Source organism: Harmonia axyridis, chromosome 1 (genome assembly GCF_914767665.1).
Source record: "Harmonia axyridis chromosome 1, icHarAxyr1.1, whole genome shotgun sequence".
Classification (NCBI taxonomy): domain Eukaryota; kingdom Metazoa; phylum Arthropoda; class Insecta; order Coleoptera; family Coccinellidae; genus Harmonia; species Harmonia axyridis.
The window spans coordinates 36,745,678-36,767,636 of record NC_059501.1 but is presented as its reverse complement, the minus strand read 5'-3'; the positions used below and the strand labels follow the sequence as shown (position 1 = coordinate 36,767,636).

The 21,959-nt window shown below is 33.6% G+C and overlaps 1 protein-coding gene across 6 annotated transcripts in view; it reads right to left on the bottom strand.

The window, feature by feature from the left end:
* Positions 1-21,086, bottom strand: part of LOC123682960 (phospholipase A2 inhibitor-like) — a 33,649-nt gene extending 12,563 nt beyond the window's left edge. Inside the window, exons 1-2 of one of the 6 annotated variants that reach the window (XR_006747926.1) lie at positions 11,903-14,393; positions 11,762-11,852 (exon numbers count right to left, since the gene is read on the bottom strand). Coding sequence is in view for 2 of the 6 variants with exons in the window: in XM_045621841.1 (XP_045477797.1) it covers positions 1,833-2,921 (1,089 nt within the window). In the remaining 4 variants the exon portion in view is untranslated. Of the gene's footprint in view, positions 1-1,550; positions 3,540-3,566; positions 4,719-11,761; positions 14,394-19,820 lie in introns of those variants that run through there. The other 5 variants (XR_006747927.1, XR_006747925.1, XR_006747924.1 and 2 more) reach the window with 5 other exon arrangements.
* Between the last annotated feature and the right edge of the window lie 873 nt (positions 21,087-21,959).

Sequence of the window (21,959 nt, the reverse complement as noted above, 5' to 3'; positions counted from 1 at the left end):
GAAAAAATAATAAAACGAAAAATTATGTGTAATATTATAATTTCAAGAAACTGAAATATAAAGATAACTATTTTATAGCGAAATTAAAAATATAGGTATTACTTTCCAGTATAGTCTGCTCTATTCTGTATCAAGGTAATATAAGCAAAAAACACAAACGTGCAGATAATCGCACCAATGAAGGAAAACCTCGTCGCTCAGGAAAAGACCAGATATCGGTAACATTGACTAGACAAAATATCATGGAAAGCAGAAAAAGGTAAGTCATCAAAAATACCTGACCAGATCCCCATCATATAAAATAACAATCTAATAAGAAGAAAGAAAAGAATCAACTGGAAAAATTATTACAAGATCTAGAAATAATTATCAAGACCGCTACAGAAGAATCCATAGTCAAAACTGAAGTAAAAGAAAAAATAACAAAGCAACCAGAAAATACCAACAAACTGATGGGTCTCAGAACATTGGCAAGGAGAAAATACTAGAAATCTTTAGAACCGAAACAAGAATATTATGAACCAACTGAATAACCTAATTGAGCAGAAAAAACAATAATTGAAAAAATAAAGGATGTTATTGAATAGAAAGCATCTCTGAAGATGCAATACAGGTTCAGAAGTGGATCCAGAACAGGAACACAGCTGGCCAAAATAAAAGCAGATTTCAGAAAGGAAATTAAAAAGGGACTTAAACCGCAGTTTGCCAAACATTTCGATAGATTTGCGAGTAACTGAGATACAACGGACTCATCCATAAGAATAGAATGGCAGAAAAAGTATAATTTATAATAAAAAGAATTCGTAAAACTGATTGAATTATATCTAGAATAAAGGAAATTCCACATCAAAGTCAACAAGGAATCCTCGGAAGTAAAAAATATAAAAGCTGCAGAAGTAACAGAGCTCGATACTAGGACTAATCCTAAACAACAAAGGCAACCATGCAACTTTAAGCAGATGACTCAGTAGTACTTGCATCTATCAAAACAGAAAGAAGTGCAACTAGGTATAATTCTCCAAGACAAATACACATCCCAGTAGTATGGTTACACATATGGAAAATGAAAATCAACGAAGAGCCAAGGAAGAAAAATAAAGTTAAATGAAAATAAAGATCGAAAAACAATAAAATCGAAAAGAAACGTCATATATTTATGAATGACTATGGAAGAAAATCTGAATTTCAAGTCCATGAAAACAGTGGTAAAAGAAAAGCGATCGTATACAAATTAGGAGAAAACAAAAGAGTTGAACACAGAAGAATAAAGACCTATATAAATAGGACAATGAACCAATAAACCGAAAGAAAAGCTACATCGTCGAAAATTAACAAAAAATTGAAAGTGAAATCTGCGACTCCAATCGACAGACCTAAGAGAGACCTAAGGACCTTGAAACTTCTGACGATGCCTTCTGGAGTAGTCGACGAAACGTCAAATCATGTACCTAGTAGACCACCGCGGAAAAGCCTGTTATACGTGAAATTATAGTAAACAATTCGCTGTTTGAATTCTTAACTTTTCCGTTATTATAATGGCAACTACTCACCTGTAGTAGAATAAAGTCATGCGAAATGTCTTGAATAAATGTATATTGTCTTGTTCCCCATCAGGGCACTTCACCATCTTGAGAAAACGAACTGAAATAATTTATGGAAGCGGAAATGATAATGGTCTCGTTCACACTCAATTATGACACAGGTTTCCGGAAATTTTGCAGTAACCAGCTAACATTAATTTCACGGTGTTTTAGATATTTAAATTTTTCCAAACAATATAAATGAAAAATTCAGAATAGTGATTATCTGAACCTTGCAAACCTTGTAATCGATCAATCTAGACGGGCACAATGACGATTCACTTCAGTTGTCAAATTTCTCAAGGATTCCTTGTATAAGTTCGTAATTTTTTCGTCATTATTTTCCAAACAAGTAGTGGAATAAGAGTCGGGATAAATGCACAAAGGAATGTTAGGATTATTACAATAACTGGAAGTTCTCAGCGTAATATTCTTCGTATAAATCCAGTAGTGGATTCTATCGAGACAGGGACATTTCCATGGATTACCATCTAATGTTATATCTTTGACCGATAATTTCTTCAGCACTTCATTGGACAAATAGTTCAAATAGTTTGCATCGATAAGTAGAGATCTCACGGATAATTTATTGGGAAAGACGTCCTCGTTCAATTCCTTCAACCTGTTGTATCTCAGTCCTAGGTAGTCCAGTTTTTGAATACTTAAAAAGGAATCTGGTTCGATTGTTCTTATTTCATTCTCATCGAAAAATACTTGTTTCAAATTGTTCATGTAGAGGAACGCCTTACTTGGAATATTCTCTAATTTGTTTCCCTGCATATCCAATATTTCTATACTGGCGGTATTGTAAAACCAAGAGTTTTCCCAATTTCTGATTTTATTATTTCCCATGAAAAGTTTCGTGAGATTTGGTAGATTGGCGAATGCCCTATCTTCGATAGAGTGAATGAAATTGTCATGAAGTCTGATCAGCTTTAACGTAGGGGCCGCATCAAACACTCCTGCAGGAATTGTTGTGAGATTTCCTACGGAAATTTGTAGATTCAAAAGGCCCGGTAGATTTTTCAGCGCCCCCGGCATAATTGTTCTCACAGGGCAACCCCAAAAAACTAATGTCCTCAGTTCCGACATATTGGTCACACATTCTGCACCGATACTTTCAATATCTTGTTTACGAATATTCACTTCTACAAGAGTTTTATTTTCGAACGCACTACCATCAATCGTGCCACTGAAAGAGGTTATGTCCATCAATTCTTTATTTTTTTCCTTTACCCTTATATTGATGTTGTCGAAAGAAGCACATTTTATAGATTGAGTGTTTGCCAACGGAACTAAAAACACTAGTACTATTACTGTGGAATATAGACGTGCGTTCATGTTTAATCTTCACAACTGTAAAAAGAGAATATGGGTGTAGTCAGTGGAGATACCAGAAATTCATTGGCATGATAGAATAGCGAAGTTGTATTCCCGGTGCTGATTATTCATTTGCCGATAATATAGTTTATGCTCACTCCTATCAAGGTTCATGCTAGTTCATTCCAATTCATTCGATCGTTATGGAAGCTAAGAACCGAAAAGAATTGCATAAAGAATTTCGGTATTAAATTTCCGCACGACAGATCATTCCTAAAATTGCAAATGTTGTGAATACTACAAATCAAAGTGATACCCATAAGTTCACTGATTTCCTCATTTCTTGTCATTTCGACGCAAATTTTTAAATAGATGAAATACTTCTTGTATTCAAAAACTTATTATTCATTTATTGATAACTCTCTTCAAAAAAGAAACTCAATCGACATTTCGTCTTCGTGTACCAAGGAGAATATTTATTTTTTAGCTCTAACCAATTCAACAAGCTCAACTTCTTTCTTTGCCTAAGAAAACTAATGGCATATGGAAAATAAAGTATTGAAGACAAATATAATAATATAAAAAAATGTATAAATAATTATTTAAATCTCCATATTTTCTGGAGTATTTCCAAATGTATAATATAAATATCGTAACTCAACTCACCACACTATTTTGCTGGTAGATCCATATATAGTATTATCAGGATAAATTCGCACACTCATCATCAACAGGAGTTTTGAGATTCTTTAATTTTCCCAAGTAAGATTCAGTTATTTCAGAACTCAGTATCTCCAAACAAATATTATCACTATTATCATAAATACATTTTGGGATATTATGCCTTTTGCAATACCCACTATTCAGCGAGGTAACATTCGATTGGCGCATCCAGTCCTCTATTTGATTCAAACATGGACATATCCATGGATTTCCTGTTAATTCCAGAGCATTTACTTTAATTTTCTTCAAAAAATCATGAGATAGGAAATTTAAGAAATTAGCATTCAATCGAAGCATATGAACTTGGAAATTGTTTGGTATTATGTTCGAATCCAAGAGGGCAATCCGATTGTGCCTGAGACTCACAATTTCCATATTTGTCAAACCATAGAAAGTCTTCTTTCCAATATGATTTATTTGATTGTAATCGAGAAATAGATCTTTCAGATTTGGCGTAGACAAAAACGTGAAATTATCAATTTTTTTTATTGAGTTATAGCTCAAATCTATTAAAGTTAAATTGGGGTTGTCCGAAAACCAATCATTCTCAATACTGCTAAGTTTATTTGATGATAGTATAACCTGCTTGAGTGAAGACATATGAAGAAAAGTATGGATTTGTATATAAGATATTTCGTTGTGAGATAAATCCAAATCTTCCAAATTGAGCAAATCATTGAAAATACCAGCTGAAATAGATGTTAAGTTTCTATGGCTTATGTCAATGATACGAAGTTTAGGCAGATTCTCCAATGCCCTTAAAGATATATTTTTTATACTACATCCAGTGAATGATAATTCCATCAATTGGGGTAAATCATATACTGCGTGGTCCCCAAGTTCAGGTATAATCTGATCAACAACAGACAGATGGTATACATATCTTTCTTGTCCAATGCTACAGAACATACCTTCCTTTTCGCTGGAATAGCTTGTAATTCTTTCCGTTTTATATTTCTCGCATCACGAGCTTCTTCAAAATTTATGTCGACAAAAGGATTAAATTTAAATTGTACTAACAGAAATATTTTTCTTGTACCATCTTCGCAGTCGAATTCATAATTGATTTGACCGCATATTCTTTATAATCATCTCCATTTTTTGAAATAGGAAGGATATCGGGTGTGTAGTCAAACTTGAACAATTTTATCTCTTTATTGCTTCAGCCGAGCTTTCGGACAATAACTTGTCCTTCTTCAGGGCTACTGAAAATTACATGAAGTTGTAAAAAACACACAGAAATTAACACAGCATAACTTACATCAATGTGAGTCTTAAAAGTTAAATTTATTACAATGTTCATATATAATATGTAATTTGGCAGGAATAACTATATTTTATTTAATCTTAACAACAGAATCAAACTAGTAAAATCTTAGAAGACATATGAACGAATAATGTCAAAGATTAAAAACATAGAAAAAACACAAAGACGAGAGACACAGAGAGGAACGACAACAGAGGACGAGTGACGTCACACAATGAGGAATGATAAGGCGTTTTATAGTGAGGGAATCATCTGTAATGCATAATCATCTAATTTGACTCACATTAATCAGTTGTACGATGTTGCAATAAATGGAATTAATACCATTAAAATCTGAGTAGATATTTAAATTTGTTTCATGGTTCATGATTTCAACCGCCTCCAAAAACTCTCTTTTATATTTGTTTCGCTCAGATCTTAAGCACCTAGCCTCTGAGAACTTCATAGTATGTCCCGTTTCATATATGTGTTCAGATAATCCAGTGGTTTGTCTCCCTTTTGTACAATCTCTAACATGTTCCTTTATTCTAGTACTTGAATTTCTGCCTGTTTGGCCTATATATGGTCCATTACATTCCATGCAATCTATGGAGTAAATTATTCCAGACTTGTTGGATGTTGGTGTTTTGTCCTTCATTTTTGAAAATACATATTTACCCAAAGTGCAAGGCATGCGTGCAGCAATTATTAGATCTTGATTGTTTGGTACATGGTTTCTAAAAGTTCTTATAATGGAAGGTGTGATGGCAGGATGGTAAGGAATAGAGAAGAATTTCTTTGCAACAACTGGACTCTCCCCATCAATGGATGGAAGGTTATCATGTATCACCCTTGAGCCAGATTCTATAATGCGACCAGGGTTGTTAAACAAACATTTATTCAAAAGTCTAGCAGGATAAGAATTTTTAAGGAGGAGGTGACGTAATCTATGGAGGCTAGACTGCAATAGATGAGGGCTAACTAACTTTTCTATTCGATTTTTTAATCCTATAATGAGGTTGATTTTATATTTAAAGTCGTGTGAAGATTTAGTTGAGGTAACGACCGGATGCCTTTGGTTTTTGATACCAATCTGTCCACACCTTGTCATCATCACTGCGTGTTAACTGTAAGTCTAGGTAACTTTGAGTGGAGTTTACTTCTCGTTCATAAGTAAATTTTATGTTATGATCTTGAGCATTGAGGGTGTCAACAACACTGATGAGTAAATCTGTTCGTACAATGCAAAACAAATCATCCACGTATTTTTTAATAACGATGGGAGTGTAATGTAATGCTTCAAAGGCCTTATCAAGCAAATCGTCCACAACCATATCTGCAATAATGGGAGAAGCATCTCCTTCCATAGGAGCTCCTTTAATTTGTAGAAAAAAACGTCCCTGGAACTGGCAATAAGTGGTTCCGAACATAAGTTTGACACACTCCAAAAATTCTTCCTTCTTCAAGGTGCAATGTGGCTCTATAGAATCCCAATGTGAAACGATACTTTTCAATGCGGCATCAAGTGTGATATTAGAAAAAAGAGACTCAATATCAAAACTGACCATTATATGGTTATCAGGGATGTTGAAATTTTGAATGATGTTTGAGAACTCAAAGGAATCTTTAACATGATAATTATTATTGCTCCTGTCTCGAGAATTGGACAAAATGTTGGCAATAAACTTAGAAAGTTTGGAATAGGGAGAATCAATGCAAGTAACAATCGGTCTGACAGATAAAATGGGTTTGTGGATTTTGGGAAGAGAATAGAGTTTTGGAGCCACAGAATTATATGTGGTCAACTTTCCAGAAAGATTTGCATCAATTTTTTGTTCTTTCTTTAATTTTAATATGAAACGATTGATTTTATTCTGAAATTTCTCAGTGGGGTCACTATCTAATTCAAGGTATGAATTGTGATCATCCAAAAGTTCGAGAGATATTTCAACATAAGTACTCTTGGACATAAGAACACTTACATTACCTTTGTCTGACCTAGTTAAAACAAGGTCAGGGTGTTGTTTCAAAAAAGATTGAGAGGTTTTAATATCTTTGATGAGTGTCGGTTGGTGTATGTATGGTGGTGTAAAAGGAAATTAGTGATAATGTTGGCACACTGTGCAGTGAGAATATCTTTGTTAGATGTGTCTAATCCTTTAACTATGTAATCTACATCCGAGATGAATTCCTTCATGTCTATCCTCCGGTGATCCTCAAAACTGAATTTGGGACCTAATGCAAAAATTTTCTTAACATTCTCTGGTATACTAACATCTGTCAGATTTTTAAACCAACAATCTTCTGTTTTAACCTGATGTAAAGAGTTATAATAAGATCTCAGAGAATTAAACTTCCTCAACTGTACATTCCTGACTCTTACAAATTTCTGTCTAAACTGTTCAGACTTCTTATTCACAAAAATCCTAAAGAGGTCTTGTGGTAAACAATTAATTAGTTTAATTTCCAAAGTCTGAATGTGTCTTTCAAGGAAAGAAATATTTTCCTTTCCTTCCATTTATTGCAACATCGTTCAACTGATTAATGTGAGTGAAATTAGATGATTATGCATTACAGATGATTCCCTCACTATAAAACGCCTTATCATTCCTCATTGTGTGACGTCACTCGTCCTCTGTTGTCGTTCCTCTCTGTGTCTCTCGTCTTTGTGTTTTTTTTATTGTTTTTAACCTTTGACATTATTCGTTCATATGTCTTTTAAGATTTTACTAGTTTGATTCTGTTGTTAAGATTAAGTAAAATATAGTTATTCTTGCCAAATTAGATGTTATATATGAACATTGTAATAATTTTAACTTTTGAGACTCACATTGATGTAAGTTATGCTGTATTAATTTCTGTGTGTTTTTTACAACTTCATGTAATTTTCAGTAGCCCTGAAGAAGGACAAGTCATTGTCCGAAAGCTTGGCTGAAGCAATAAAGAGATAAAATTGTTTAAGTTTGACTACACACCCGATATCCTTTCTATTTCAAATTATAAATTGTTAGTCGAGATTTACAAGTAGTATCTCCATTTTTCTTTTTCATATTATAATATGAAAAAAAAAATGGAGATGGGCCTATAGGCCCAATCCCTTAATATATATCTGCTACTTCGTGTAATGGAATTATTTCGGACAATTCATACTTTCGAACTCGACAGAACTCCATAAATTGTCTCCAGATTGAAGCTTTTGTGTTTTTTGTAGATTGCGGTATAGATTTCCCGATATTTGTCGTAATTTTCTCTGTCGAAACTTCACCAAAACGATTCATCTTTTGGGTTTTTATATCAACAAAGTTGAATAATTACCACACCGATTCAAAATAAAAGCACTACATGTTTAAAATTCAAAAATCTGACAGACTAATTGACTGTTTTACTAGATATTGAGGAAAAGGAGTTTTATTATATTTTCTTATAGTATTTTTCTATTCATAATTTGAGTCATATACTTTCGTTGAAGTTTTAAAATAATAAACAATAGTATACAGGGTGTATATGATATAGTTGCGAAAAAATTCAGGGAGAAATTACTTATTCATATGGTGGGTTTTTCATATAAAATTATTTTTTGCACCTCCATCTCCTAAGGTAGCCCCCTATAGATGGCTCCCCGAAAAGAAGTTTTCAATTTGTGAAAAGTTTATAATTGTTGTTTTTTTTTTGTTTCATTCATTTTATATTTGTACCATTTCTCGATAAAAATATCGTTTTGACATCCACCTATTGGATAAATTCGAGGTCGAAAATAATTCCAACCTCCACAACTCAGACGTATTATTTGTTGATGTTTTTTTTTCGAAATTACAAGAGACCTTATCCCTATCCAAAATCAATTTACTCATTGTAAAATATGAAAAAGAAAAAGTTATCGCGAAACAAGTTTGGAGCGTGGCTTTTTATACCCCTTGGAATCATAGAGAAACACCACCAACAATTTTTTCGAATGCCTTCTCGCTCGCATGAAATGTCAGCTCAACTTTATTTTTGTGAATTTTTTGGTTTTCAAGAGAAAAATGATGTCAAAACGATATTTTTATTGAGAACTGGTACAAATATAAAATGAATGTCTAAAAAAAACATTTTTCGGCAACCGTCCGGGAAGTGCTCACTTCCCGGACGCTGTTTCTCTGAGAAAGAAGCATTTCCCGGCCTAGTCCGGAAAGTACGTACTTCCCGGACTAGGCCGGAAAAGAATCATAGAATCCATAGCAACCGAGATAACGGCTGACAGTTCATATGAAATTAGTTGCCAAAAATTTGCATGTTTTTTGATCGCAATCGCAATAAAATATGGAAAGCAGCAGCGATAGTGTTATTCTACATGGTTGCCGAAAAAATATTGTACGCAACACGCCCGAAAATGGTTTTTTTTGGACTCACAGACTTCCAGGACGAGCGTAAGCGAGTTTTGTCTATTCGTCCAAAAAAACCCTATTTTCCGGACTTGTTACGTAAATTACTATTTTCGGCAACCGTCCGGGAAGTGCTCACTTCCCGGACTAGACCGGAAAAGAATCACGTTGTTTGTGTCATTGTGAATATGAAAATCTTGGTAGGTATATTTTTAATAAATGCAGTTGATCATTACCATAGCAACCGAGAAAACGGCTGACAGTTCATATTAAATTAGTTGTCAACAATTTGTATGTTTTTATCGCAATCGTACCTCATAAAATATGGAAAAAAGCAGCGACAGTGTTATTATACACTGTTGCCGAAAAAATATTTTACGCAACACGCCAGAAAATGTTTTTTTTGGACTCACAGACTTCCAGGACGAGCGTAAGCGAGAGAATCTTATAAATTCAACTGTTTTCAAGCTATAAGAGGAAATTGGAAAATGGCGTGAAATGAAAAGTTCTCTTGAGATCACCAACTTCCTTTCTCAAGATTACATGGCGATTTTCAAGCACAATATTTTTCTTGATTTTCGTTTTCTTCGGTATTTGATGTCGAACTTTTGAACCTCTCGCTCGATCTAATACAAAAAAAAATCACAAAGGCGTTCTGAAGAATTACAAGCAAATCGGCACACGAAATTCCATTCGCGACACCAAATTCCAATTTTCGATCGACAGAATCAATAATTCTAATATACAACAAAACATAAAAACTGGTGTGATGCACCTGTCAAATAAATGAGCACCAATGAATCGATCTCGTTCAAATTCTCATAACTTTACTATGCACACATCGCCAAAATTCTTGGACCCCCTTATGTTTTGTCGAAATGAGATATTATCTTTTTTAGTCATAAAGTCGCAAAGTTGATTTAATTTGGTTGTGCAATCTATTCAATGACTGAATTTAATTTCAACTGAACAAGAAAAAAAAACGAAAAATTATGTGTAATATTATAATTTCAGGAAACTGAAATATAAAGATAACTACTTTATAGCGAAATAAAAAATATAGGTATTACTTTCCAGTATCGTCTGCTCTATTCTGTATCAAGGTAATATACGCAGAAAACACAAACCAATGAAGTGCAGATAATCGCACCAATGAAGGAAAACCTCGTCGCCCAGGAAAAGAGCAGATATCGGTAACATTGACTAAACAAAATATCATGGAAAGCAGAAAAAGGTAAGTCATCAAAAATACCTGATCAGATCCCCATCATATAAAAATAACAATCTAATAAGAAGAAAGAAAAGCATCAACTGAAAAAATTATTACAAGACCTAGAAATAATTATCAAGACCGCTACAGAAGAATCCATAGTCAAAACTGAAGTAAAAGAAAAAATAACAAAGCAACCAGAAAATACCAACAAACTGATGGGTCTCAGAACGTTGGCAAGGAGAAAATACTAGAAAACTTTAGAACCGAAACAAGAATATTATGAACCAACTGAATAACCTAATTGAGCAGAAAAAACAATAATTGAAAAAATAAAGAATATTATTGCATAGAAAGCATCTCTGGAGATGCAATACAGGTTCAGAAGTGGATCCAGAACAGGAACACAGCTGGCCAAAATAAAAGCAGATTTCAGAAAGGAAATTAAAAAGGGACTTAAACCGCAGTTTGCCAAACATTTCGATAGATTTGAGAGTACTTGAGAAACAACGGACTCATCCATAAGAATAAAAGGGCAGAAAAAGTATAATTATAATAAAAAGAATTCGTAAAACTGATTGAATTATATCTAGAATAAAGGAAATTCCACATCAAAGTCAACAAGGAATCCTCGGAAGTAAAAAATATAAAAGCTGCAGAAGTAACAGAGCTCGATACTAGGACTAATCCTAAAGAACAAAGGCAACCATGCAACTTTATGCAGATGACTCAGTAGTACTTGCATCTATCAGAACAGAAAGAAGTGCAACTAGGAATAATTCTCCAAGACAAATACACATCCCAGTAGTATGGTTACACATATGGAAAATGAAAATCAACGAAGAGCCAAGGAATAAAAATAAAGTAAAATGAAAATAAAGATCAAAAAACAATAAAATCGAAAAGAAACTTCATATAATTATGAATGACTATGGAAGAAAATCTGAATTTCAAGTCCATGAAAACAGTGGTAGAAGAAAAGCGATCGACTACAAATAAGGAGAAAACAAAAGAGTTGAACAGAGAAGAGTTAACAGAAGAATAAAGACCTACATAAATAGGACAATGAACCAATAAACAGAAAGAAAAGCTACTTCGTCAAAAATTACCAAAAATTTAAAGTGAAATCTGCGACTCCACTCGACAAAGAGAGACCTCAGGACCTTGAAACTTCTGACGATGCGTTCTGGAGTAGTAGACGAAACGTCAAATCATAAACCTACTAGACCACCGCGGAAAAGCCTGTTATACGTCAAATTATAGTGAACAATTCGCTGTTTGAATTCTTAACTTTTACGTTATTATAATGGCAACTACTCACCTGTAGTAGAATAAAGTCATGCGAAATGTCTTGAATAAATGTATATTGTCTTTTTCCCCTTCAGGGCACTTCACTATCTTGAGAAAACGAACTAAAATAATTTATGAAAGCAAAAATTATAATTGCCTCGTTCACACTCACTTATGACTCAGGTTTCCGGAAATTTTGCAGTAACCAGCTAACATTAATTTCACGGTGTTTTAGATATTTTAATATTTCCAAACAATATAAATGAAAAATTCAGAATAGTGATTATCTCAACCTTGAAACCTTGTAATCGATCAATCTAGACGGGCACAATGATGTTTCCCTTCAGATATCAAATTTCTCAAGGATTCCTTGTATAAGTTCGTAATTTTTTCGTCATTATTTTCCAAACAAGTAGTGGAATAAGAGTCGGGATAAATGCACAAAGGAATGTTAGGATTATTACAATAACTGGAAGTTCTCAAGGTAATATTCTTCGTATAAATCCAGTAGTGGATTCTATCGAGACAGGGACATTTCCATGGATTACCATCTAATGTTATTTCTTTGACCGATAACTTCTTCAGCACTTCATTGGACAAATAGTTCAAGTAGTTTGCATCGATGAGTAGAGATCTCACGGATAAATTACTGGGGAAGACGTTCTCGTTCAATTCTTTCAACCTGTTGTATCTCAGTCCTAGGTATTCCAGATTTTTAACACTCAAAAATGAATCTGGCTCGATGGTTCTTATTTCATTGTTATCGAAATATATTTTCTTCAAATTGTTCATGTACAGGAACGCTTTACTTGGAATATTTTCTATTTGGTTTCCCTGAAAATGTAATATCTCTATATTACTGGTGTTTGAAAACCAAGAATTCTTCCAAACTTTGATCTTATTCATTTCAATAGAAAGTTCCTCCAGATTTGGTAAATTGGCAAATGCCCTATCTTCGATAGAGTGAATGAAATTGCGAGGAAGTCTGATCCGCTTCAACGTAGGGGCTGCATCAAACACTCCTGCAGGAACTGTAGTGAGATTTCCTTCGGCAATATGTAGATTCAGAAGGCCGGGTAGATTTTTCAGCGCCCCTGGCGTAATTGTTTTCACAGGGCAACTCAAAAAAACTAATGTCCTCAGTTCCGACATATTGGTCACACATCCTGCACCGATACTTTCAATATCTTGTGTAAAAATGTAAACTTCTAGAAAAGTTTTATTTTCGAACGCACTGCCATCAATCGTGCCACTGAAGGAGGTTATTTCCATCAAATCTTTATTTTTTTCCTTTACCAACATATTGATGTTATCGAAAGAACCACATTTTATAGATTGAGTGTTTGCCAACGGAACTAAAAACACTAGTACTATTACTGTGGAATATAGACGTGCGTTCATGTTTAATCTTCACAACTGTAAAAAGAGAATATGGATGTAGTCAGTGGAGATACCAGAAATTCATTGGCATGATAGAATAGCGAATTTGTATTCCCGGTGCTGATTATTCATTTGTCGATAATATAGTTTATGCTCACTCCTATCAAGGTTCATGCCAGTTCATTCCAATTCATTCGATCGTTATGGAAGCTAAGAACCGAAAAAAATTGCACAAAGAATTTCAGTATTAAATTTCCGCACGGCAGATCATTCCTAAAATTGCAAATTTTTGTGAATACTACAAATCAAAGTGATACCCATAAGTTCACAGATTTCCCCATTTCTTGTCATTTCGACGCAAATTTTCAAATAGATGAAATACTTTCTTGTATTTAAAAAATTATTATTCATTTATAGATAACTCTCTTCAAGAAAGAAACTCAATCGACATTTTGTCTTGTACCAATGACAATATTTATTTTTCAGCTCTAACCAATTCAACAAGCTCAACTTCTTTCTTCTTATGGTATATGGAAAACTTCCTTAACATATCATTTTATCATTCGCCCACAAACTAGATTATATCCATCCTCCCGTATAGAGAGAGGGTGACATTCGAATTGAGGGACTAACATCCAATTGCAGGAACGTTCATTAAAATTTAATGTCGTCATTAAAACTTTAATCTCCCAATTGGAGCAGCCTATTAGTTACCTGTACCTTTCAATGGAGGATTAAAATGAATGAAGCAATAAATTTGAAAAAACGTTCCTGGAACTGTTCCAACTATGTCATACACTCAATAAATTTAAAAAAATCAGAAAAATATTCAATGCATTATTTGTAGTCATAACCAAAATCACGGAACGCAATAACTACAACGTAACAGGAAGAATAAAAGAGCTAAAAACAAACAAGATGCAGCAAAAACCATCAGGCTCAAATTGGACTGCTTCAACACAGTAAGTCGAACATTTCAGATTATCTTCTTCCATTTCCTGTAATTGAAGATGAAATAATAACTCTCATGAATAACCTACAAAATGAAAGCTCGAAAGATTTCTGTGGTATGACAACATCCCTACTGAAACGAGTCATCCCTTGTATAAGTGAACATTTGTGTAAGATGTTCAATGATTGCATATATCAAAGTATATTTCCCACTTAACTTAAAATGTATCATTCACGAATATTTGTACATAAGAAAGATGTGTGCAAAAACGTGGTAATGATTCTGAGCAGTGTTTGAAGCTGTTTAAGTGCAATAAACCTTTTGCGTCGATATGTGACAATGGATGAAACATGGCTCTATAATTTCACTCCGGTGTCCAATCGACAGTCAGCTGAATAGACTGCACACGATGAACCGAATCCAAAGCGAAGAAAAACAGTCAGCTGGCAAGTTTATGGCATCCGTATTCTGAGATGCGCTAGGTATAATATTCATTGATTACCTGCAAAAAAGGCATACCACAACAGCGATTATTATATAGCGGTATTGGATCGTTTAAAGGATGAAATTGTTAAATAACGGCCCCATTTGAAGAAAAAAAGGTGCTGTTTCATCAAGACTATGCGCCGTGTCACAAATCAAAAAAATAATGGCAAAATTGCATGAATTGGCCTTCGAATTGCTTCTGCATCCACCGTATTCGCCAGATCTGGCCCTCTGCGACTTTTTCCTGTTCTCAGACCTCAAAAGAATGCTCGCTGGAAAGAAATTCAGCGCCAATGAGAAAGAAATCGCCGAAACTGAGGCCTATTTTGAAGCGAAAGACAAATCGTACTACAAAAATGGTATCGAAAAGTTGAAAGATCGCTATAATCGCCAAAGAAGGCAACTATGTTGAATAATAAAATCGAATTTTGCCAGAAACATGTGTTTCACTATTGTTGACCAGGGACTTTTCAATTAGCCTGTTAAAACGAACGGATAGTAAAGACTCAGTAACAAATATCTGGATATCAATAAAAACTTCAGGGATAATTACACCTTCTGAGAGTAATCTTATTTAACTGAAACTCATTAAATTATATTTACGCCATCTAAGTCAACGAAGAGAATCAATTTTTTGGCCATCTTGTCCATTAAAATGAAGAGGCGAAAGATTTTGAAGACATTGTATCAATTTTCCTTGTAACTACATAGACAGTGGTAGGGGAGACTGGGTACGAATGAAACAGTTGGCGGTTGAAACAAAGTGAATATCTTGAGGACTTTATGTCATGCAAGAAAAGTTTCAAAAGGTGATCAAAGCGGACGACGAGTCCGAACTCGAATTTCTATAGCCTGCCAAACTTCCCGCATTGCAGTTCCTTGTAATAGGCCCTATTGTTATTTGGTGAGCAAAAGTATTTGTGTACGCATATTGTTACAATTAGTTCATTTTTGTTAACAGAGACAGTGTTGATTGGTGTATTTGTGTTTGAACTAATGCTTTTGGAACATCGAGTAAATATCATAGTTTTTCTCAAAAATTGTTTTTACTATTACTGTGAATTATTTTGTGTCAAATGGGGTCCTGGGGACAGTTGAAACACTTTTTGTGGGTACGATTGAAACAATTACATTTGTTTCAAATCATAAATATGTTTCAACTATCTCCATTCGAGACAAAATAAAATAATTATTCAATTTTCTTGTTGTCGATATGCCAAGGAAAGGTACAAATACACTCGTCGGTATACGAAGAGGCTTATAACAGCGTAAAGCCATAATTGTTATTCTGAATACTTTTTTTTATTATTCTTTATTTCAGAAACCTCAACATTTCTAGAAGAAAAATATTTTATTTGTTTCTCATTAGTAAACGTCAGTTTCCAAAAACACAATATTAATCAAGAAAGTTTATTTTATCAAGTCACTAACTTGTAAAACTGACAGTTAACTTGCAAAATTTTCACAAGTTAGTAGTATTATTTACATTAGAAAATTTTGTTTTATCGTCATATATATTGAAAATCATGGTACAATTGTTATTTCCAGTAACACAGATTTTTCCATGTGGGTATGTCAAAAAAAATCTTAGGCTTTCTGTTCCAGGAGGCCGAAGATTTACATATTGTCTGTATAACATGCAAGGCTTGAAGCTGCAGCCATCATCGGTTATGGTGAATCTTCTTGTTGTTAAATTTTTTGTTTGCCGCAATGTCACAATAACGTATTTTCCCATATCTTCTAGATCATTAATGTTTAAGGAGAGAATTTCGTCACATCGACAACATCCAAAAATCCCAAATATTGTTACAATTTTAGCCAGCAACCACTGGTCATCAGGAGCATGTAAAAGAAATTGTTCAGCCTCTTCTTTACTTAATACCTTGGCCTTTTTTGGCGTATAAGGCTCATTTTTTCGTTTCAGAAACGCTATTACCTTTTGAAATCTGCAAATGACAACTAAACGTCATATTTTTCAATAAATTTTTTAAGGAAAACAAACCTGCGAACAGGGGCATTTTCTTTCATTTCCAAGCAGCTTTTCAGCCTAGACCATTTTGCCCATAAAGTATTATGGCTGAATCTAGCTGATAGTTGATTCAAGTAGACCAACAAACATCTTCAGTTACCCCAAACACACTATTTTTGTTTTGCCACTTTTTGAAGTCGTCGTATTCTCGCTCGTACCTTGAAGCTGATTTTGCAGGTAATAAACTTAAAGCTACACTACTGGCTGCCTCAATAATTTCTTTTGGTACATTCATTCTCTCTTTCGCCAAAACAAATGTAAAGAAAAATAAACAGACATATTCATGGCAACGCTTCCATAGCTTACATAGACTTGTCTATGATAGCTTACGACATTTGAGACAAATTATTGAGATTTTTTTGGAATTTATCTAACCTTTTTACAAATGAGAAACAAATAAAATATAAAACAATACACGCAAGATAACGGGTTTTACTGGCTCAAGGAGGTAACTGACTCGCCTGCGGCTCGTCAATTATATCCTCCATTCGCCAGTAAAAACCCTCTTACCTTGCTAGTAATGTTATACAGGGTGTTTCCTAAACATGCGGCAAAAATTCAGGGGGTTGTTCCTTGGACTATTTTAAGCATGTTTTGTCCTTGGATGATTTTTGAAAAACCTCTTTGTTTCGAAGATACAGGGCGAACAACATTTTTCATATTTTTAAAATTAATAATAGTTTAAATAAAAATACGTACCGCACTGTGTTTACTAAGTAGGTACAATTTATTTTTAAATTTGTTTAACAACATTCCAATTACTAAAAACGGCCAGTTTTTTGACTAAAAATTGATAAGTGCAGAAGACTTGCGAAATCGGATCATTGTTGGGTGTAACTTAATAAGAAATGATCCTGGTGTTTTTGAAAGGGTTCGGCAGTCAATGAGGAGAAGATTGGACGCTTGTATGCTGGCTAGAGGTGGTCATTTTCAACGGTTTTTGTAGGTTGAGTTGAATTTTCATGTAATTTTTCATAATAAAATGTTATTATCTGAAATTTTGTTTCCCCTATATCTTCGAAACAAATAGGTTTTTCAAAAATCATCAAAGGACAAAATATTCTTAGAATAGTCCAAGGAACAACCCTCTGAATATTTGCCGCATGTTTAGGAAACACCCTGTATACTATATTCACATATAATTTTAGAGACACTTCTTATTTTTACAATCTTTTCTTTCAATTGAAGAGAACATTTTGTTTGAAAACTGATTAGATGTACTAATAAGTTATAAATATCTTTTTTGTGTGACAAAAATAACATTCGGATGTACCACGAATCAAGATTACACATGAATATATATTATCAATAAAACTTGCTAAATTATAACCTTTTGTATCAATTGCATATGTTCCAATTGATTCCAATGACTGTTTCAACCGCCCTTGGTATAGGGACAATTGAAACAATTTTATTTTAATTTTCAATTTGATTTCACACGAACTCTAGAAGATCGAGCTCTCAAATGATAGTGTCAATCGGTAGATAGAAATATGACCTTTCATTAAACATATCTAATTCGGTGCTCGGTTTAGTATTGACAATGCTATAGGAAATTAAAGCAAAATTGTTTTAACCGTACTCATTCTCCCCTACAACCCGCCATACGACTTTGCTAATGAGTAAGTAGCTGAAAGATAGTGTTGCATCACGTCACGTCACTTTCTATTTGTTTGTATTCGATTTTTTCAGAATTCGGGGTGAGTTCACGCGGAATTGAATTTGGGACAATCTTTCCCTGGATGCCGATAAGTCACGCGACGGCCCAGGAAGAAATAATACGTAAAGAGGTAGAATTTTATTTCTCTAATTCTGTGTCAAATACGTTCATTTTGACGTACCTTGTAGTGTAGAACAAAATCGCTCAGGAATATCTCAGGTGCACACAGATTTCATGGTTATATTTTATTATTTTATATTGGTACGCGGAACACTCTTGTCATGTATTTATCTAACGAGCGTTCATTTGAATTCGTGGTCCAGAGTGCTGTGGAGAAATTATGGACGATTTTCTGTGATCAGAAGTACCATATTATTATCTGGTAAATTTTCTTATAGTTTATACTGCAATATAAAGGTTTCCCAAGTTTGAGAGCCTATTAGATATTTCTGGAGAACTAGACCTATCTGAACTTTTAAAAATCGAGTAGTCAATTCTGAATATCTTCCTATTCGAAATATATAAAGTTTTCAAAATATCAACAAAAAAACTGAATAAAAAAGGAAATATGCGTAATCAGTATTATGTTCGTTATTTCTATTCTCAATATCTTAAGTATAATTGGAATAATTCATTTTCTATGAACACAGGTTATTGTTATAGAACAGATTTTATGAATTTGACTCTACGTACGACATAAATTCAGGAAACCCTAACTAATTATTGAATTATTGAATTTAGGATTATAAACATGTTAAAACATTACTTTGCTCACATATCCAACGCAATCATATAGAAAGAATTGTAATTTCAAAAATGAGAGTTATGAGCTCTTACACACAAGCAGACGTGCTCTGCTTCGTAAGTATGCTTATTTATTCACCATTCCAAGAATGTAATTAATTCTAGATGTATACTTCAATTGAATAAATGATATTATTATAAATTAAATTAAATTCATATCACAAATTTCGAAACGAGATTTGACTGTGACGAGTTTTTTTCGATATTCTGAAAAATATTTAGACGAATACAACGATTCAACTAAAAAAATATTCAGAATTGAATGCTCGATCATGTCAAAAACGCAAATATGAAGAAAAAAATGTCGACAAATTTTTTTTCAATCGTTTGTAAAACTGAAAGTGAAACTGAAAGTAATATTTTAGCTCGGTAGAGAATAACGAACAGTATCAAAATCCCAATTTCCAAATTTCAAATGGAAACAGTTTTCCAGAAACGTCTAATAGGCTTTCGAACTTGGAACACCCTGTATTTTATATGAAACCTCGGAACTTCTCCTAGTGAAAATAAACATCAACAAGATTCAATTAAATAAGCAGAAGTCTTGAGGATTTCTATTAATGGAGTTGCCATGACGTTTCAAACGAAGAAATACCGGGCAATATTGAGGAAACGTCGAGTATAAGCAATCACGAGATCTTTTTCGTGATAAAAAAGAAATTATATTTTTATTTATCCTCAATGGATCTTGCGAACCACTTATCGAGAATTATTCTAGATCTAATTTATCATTCCGAAAAACAAATTAATTTAAAGAAATTGATAATTTCGGAACTCACCGTGAATATTCACTTCCTGGACGACTCACAAATATGTCACATTTAAAACATATTTATATCAACTTTGGCAGTTCAAATATCTAGACGAGCACAATATCGATTCACTTCAGATGACAAATTTCTTAAAGTTTGTTGGTATAGGTTGGTTATTTTTTCATCATAATTGTCCAAACAAGTTGTAGAATAGGACTCGGGATAAATGCACAAAGGTATGTTAGGATTATTACAATAACTGGAAGTTCTCAACGTAATATTCTTCGTATAAATCCAGTAGTGGATTCTATCGAGACAGGGACATTTCCATGGATTACCATCTAATGTTATATCTTTGACCGATAACTTCTTAAACACTTCATTGGACAAATAGTTCAAGTAGTTTGCATCGATGAGTAGAGATCTCACGGATAAATTACTGGGGAAGACGTTCTCGTTCAATTCTTTCAACCTGTTGTATCTTAGTCCTAGGTATTCCAGATTTTTAACACTCAAAAATGAATCTGGTTCGATGGTTTTTATTTCATTGTAATCGAAAAATATTTGTTTCAAATTGTTCATGTAGAGGAACGCTTTACTTGGAATATTTTCTATTTTGTTTCCCTGAAAATCTAATATCTCTATATTACTGGTGTTTGAAAACCAAGAATTCTCCCAAACTTTGATCTTATTCTTTCCAATGAAAAGTTTCTTCAGATTCGGTAAATTGGCAAATGCCCTATCTTCGATCGAGTGAATCAGATTGTCATGAAGTCTAATCAATCTTAACGTTGGGGCAGCATCAAACACTCCTGCAGGAATTGTTGTGAGATTTCCATAGGATATTTGTAGGTTCAGAAGGGCAGGTAGGTTCCTCATTGCCCCAGGAGATATTGTTTGTACAGGGCAACCCCAGAATACTAATGTTTTAAGCCTCACCATATGTCTTATACATTCTGTGCCGATATTTTTTATATCTTGATGACGAATATACACTTCTTTAAGAGTTCTGTTTTCGAACGATATTCTCTCTATTATACCAGAGAAAGAGGTTATGTTGACCTGTTGTCCATTCTTATCCTTGGCTTCGAAATTTATGTCACTGAAAGAAACACATTTTCTTGATCGAGCTCCTAGTATTGAAACTAACAAAAGTAGCAGTGTGGTACACAATCGTTTGTTCATTATGAATCACTGAAAAACAAGAGAATGAAAGTGGGGTCAGCAGCCAAACCAGAATATCAACTTATTCGCAGAGTGGAATACGTAGTGGTCGAGGATTCCCACTTCTGATTACTTTATCATAAATTGCCGATAATATTGTTTATACTCACTCTAATCAAAATATACAATGACTACTATTGAAAAATAACTCCTTTAGTAAACATCAAGCGTCGTAAATTCTATGATTCCAATATTGGAAACTTTTGAAACATTTAATTGGTTGGGATTAAACTCGAAATATTTTAGGACTGCTCGTTCCCATACCACTGCAAATCAAATTTGGATCATTTTCAATAACTCATGGAAAAATATCGTTTTACTTTCAGATTCTTGGGAAGATCCTTCAGACATATATCAATAAAATTGACCGAAAAATTAATGAGGAATAATTCGGCAGCGGACGAGACTAACTGTGAATTTTTTCCTATGGTTCCACTTCGAATTGTGTATCAATGAAGGTTTTGTTCAACTAGTCAGCTATTAGTATGAAAAGTGTCCGTCCCTTGAGATGATAATATCATTTGTTATTTTTCCAAGTAAAGTGAAAGAAACCTTTTTGTGTAATTTTCTTCTGTAATTTTTCTCTCCAGAAAATATTTGTCATTTTTCGCTTTTCAAGCATTTTTACCATGTTCTCTTCTTTAAAAAAAAAATCAGTGATTTCAAGTGTTTTGCCTAGACTTTAATCTTTGCTTAAAAATAATAATAATGAATCATCGGAAACTAAGAAAGAAAATTAGTCATTTTTGGTCGCTAGTGCTCTTGACTCATTTCGTCACAATGACCTAATTTTAGAGTTTTGAGCGGAAATGGTCTCAGACAATAATGTTCCGAATTCATAACCAAATTTAGATAGTTTTGTGGTCGAAAACAACAACAAACTTGAAATTACCTAGGTAGGTTCGAATCTTGAATGCCGCTGTTGGGAGGGAAAACCACCAT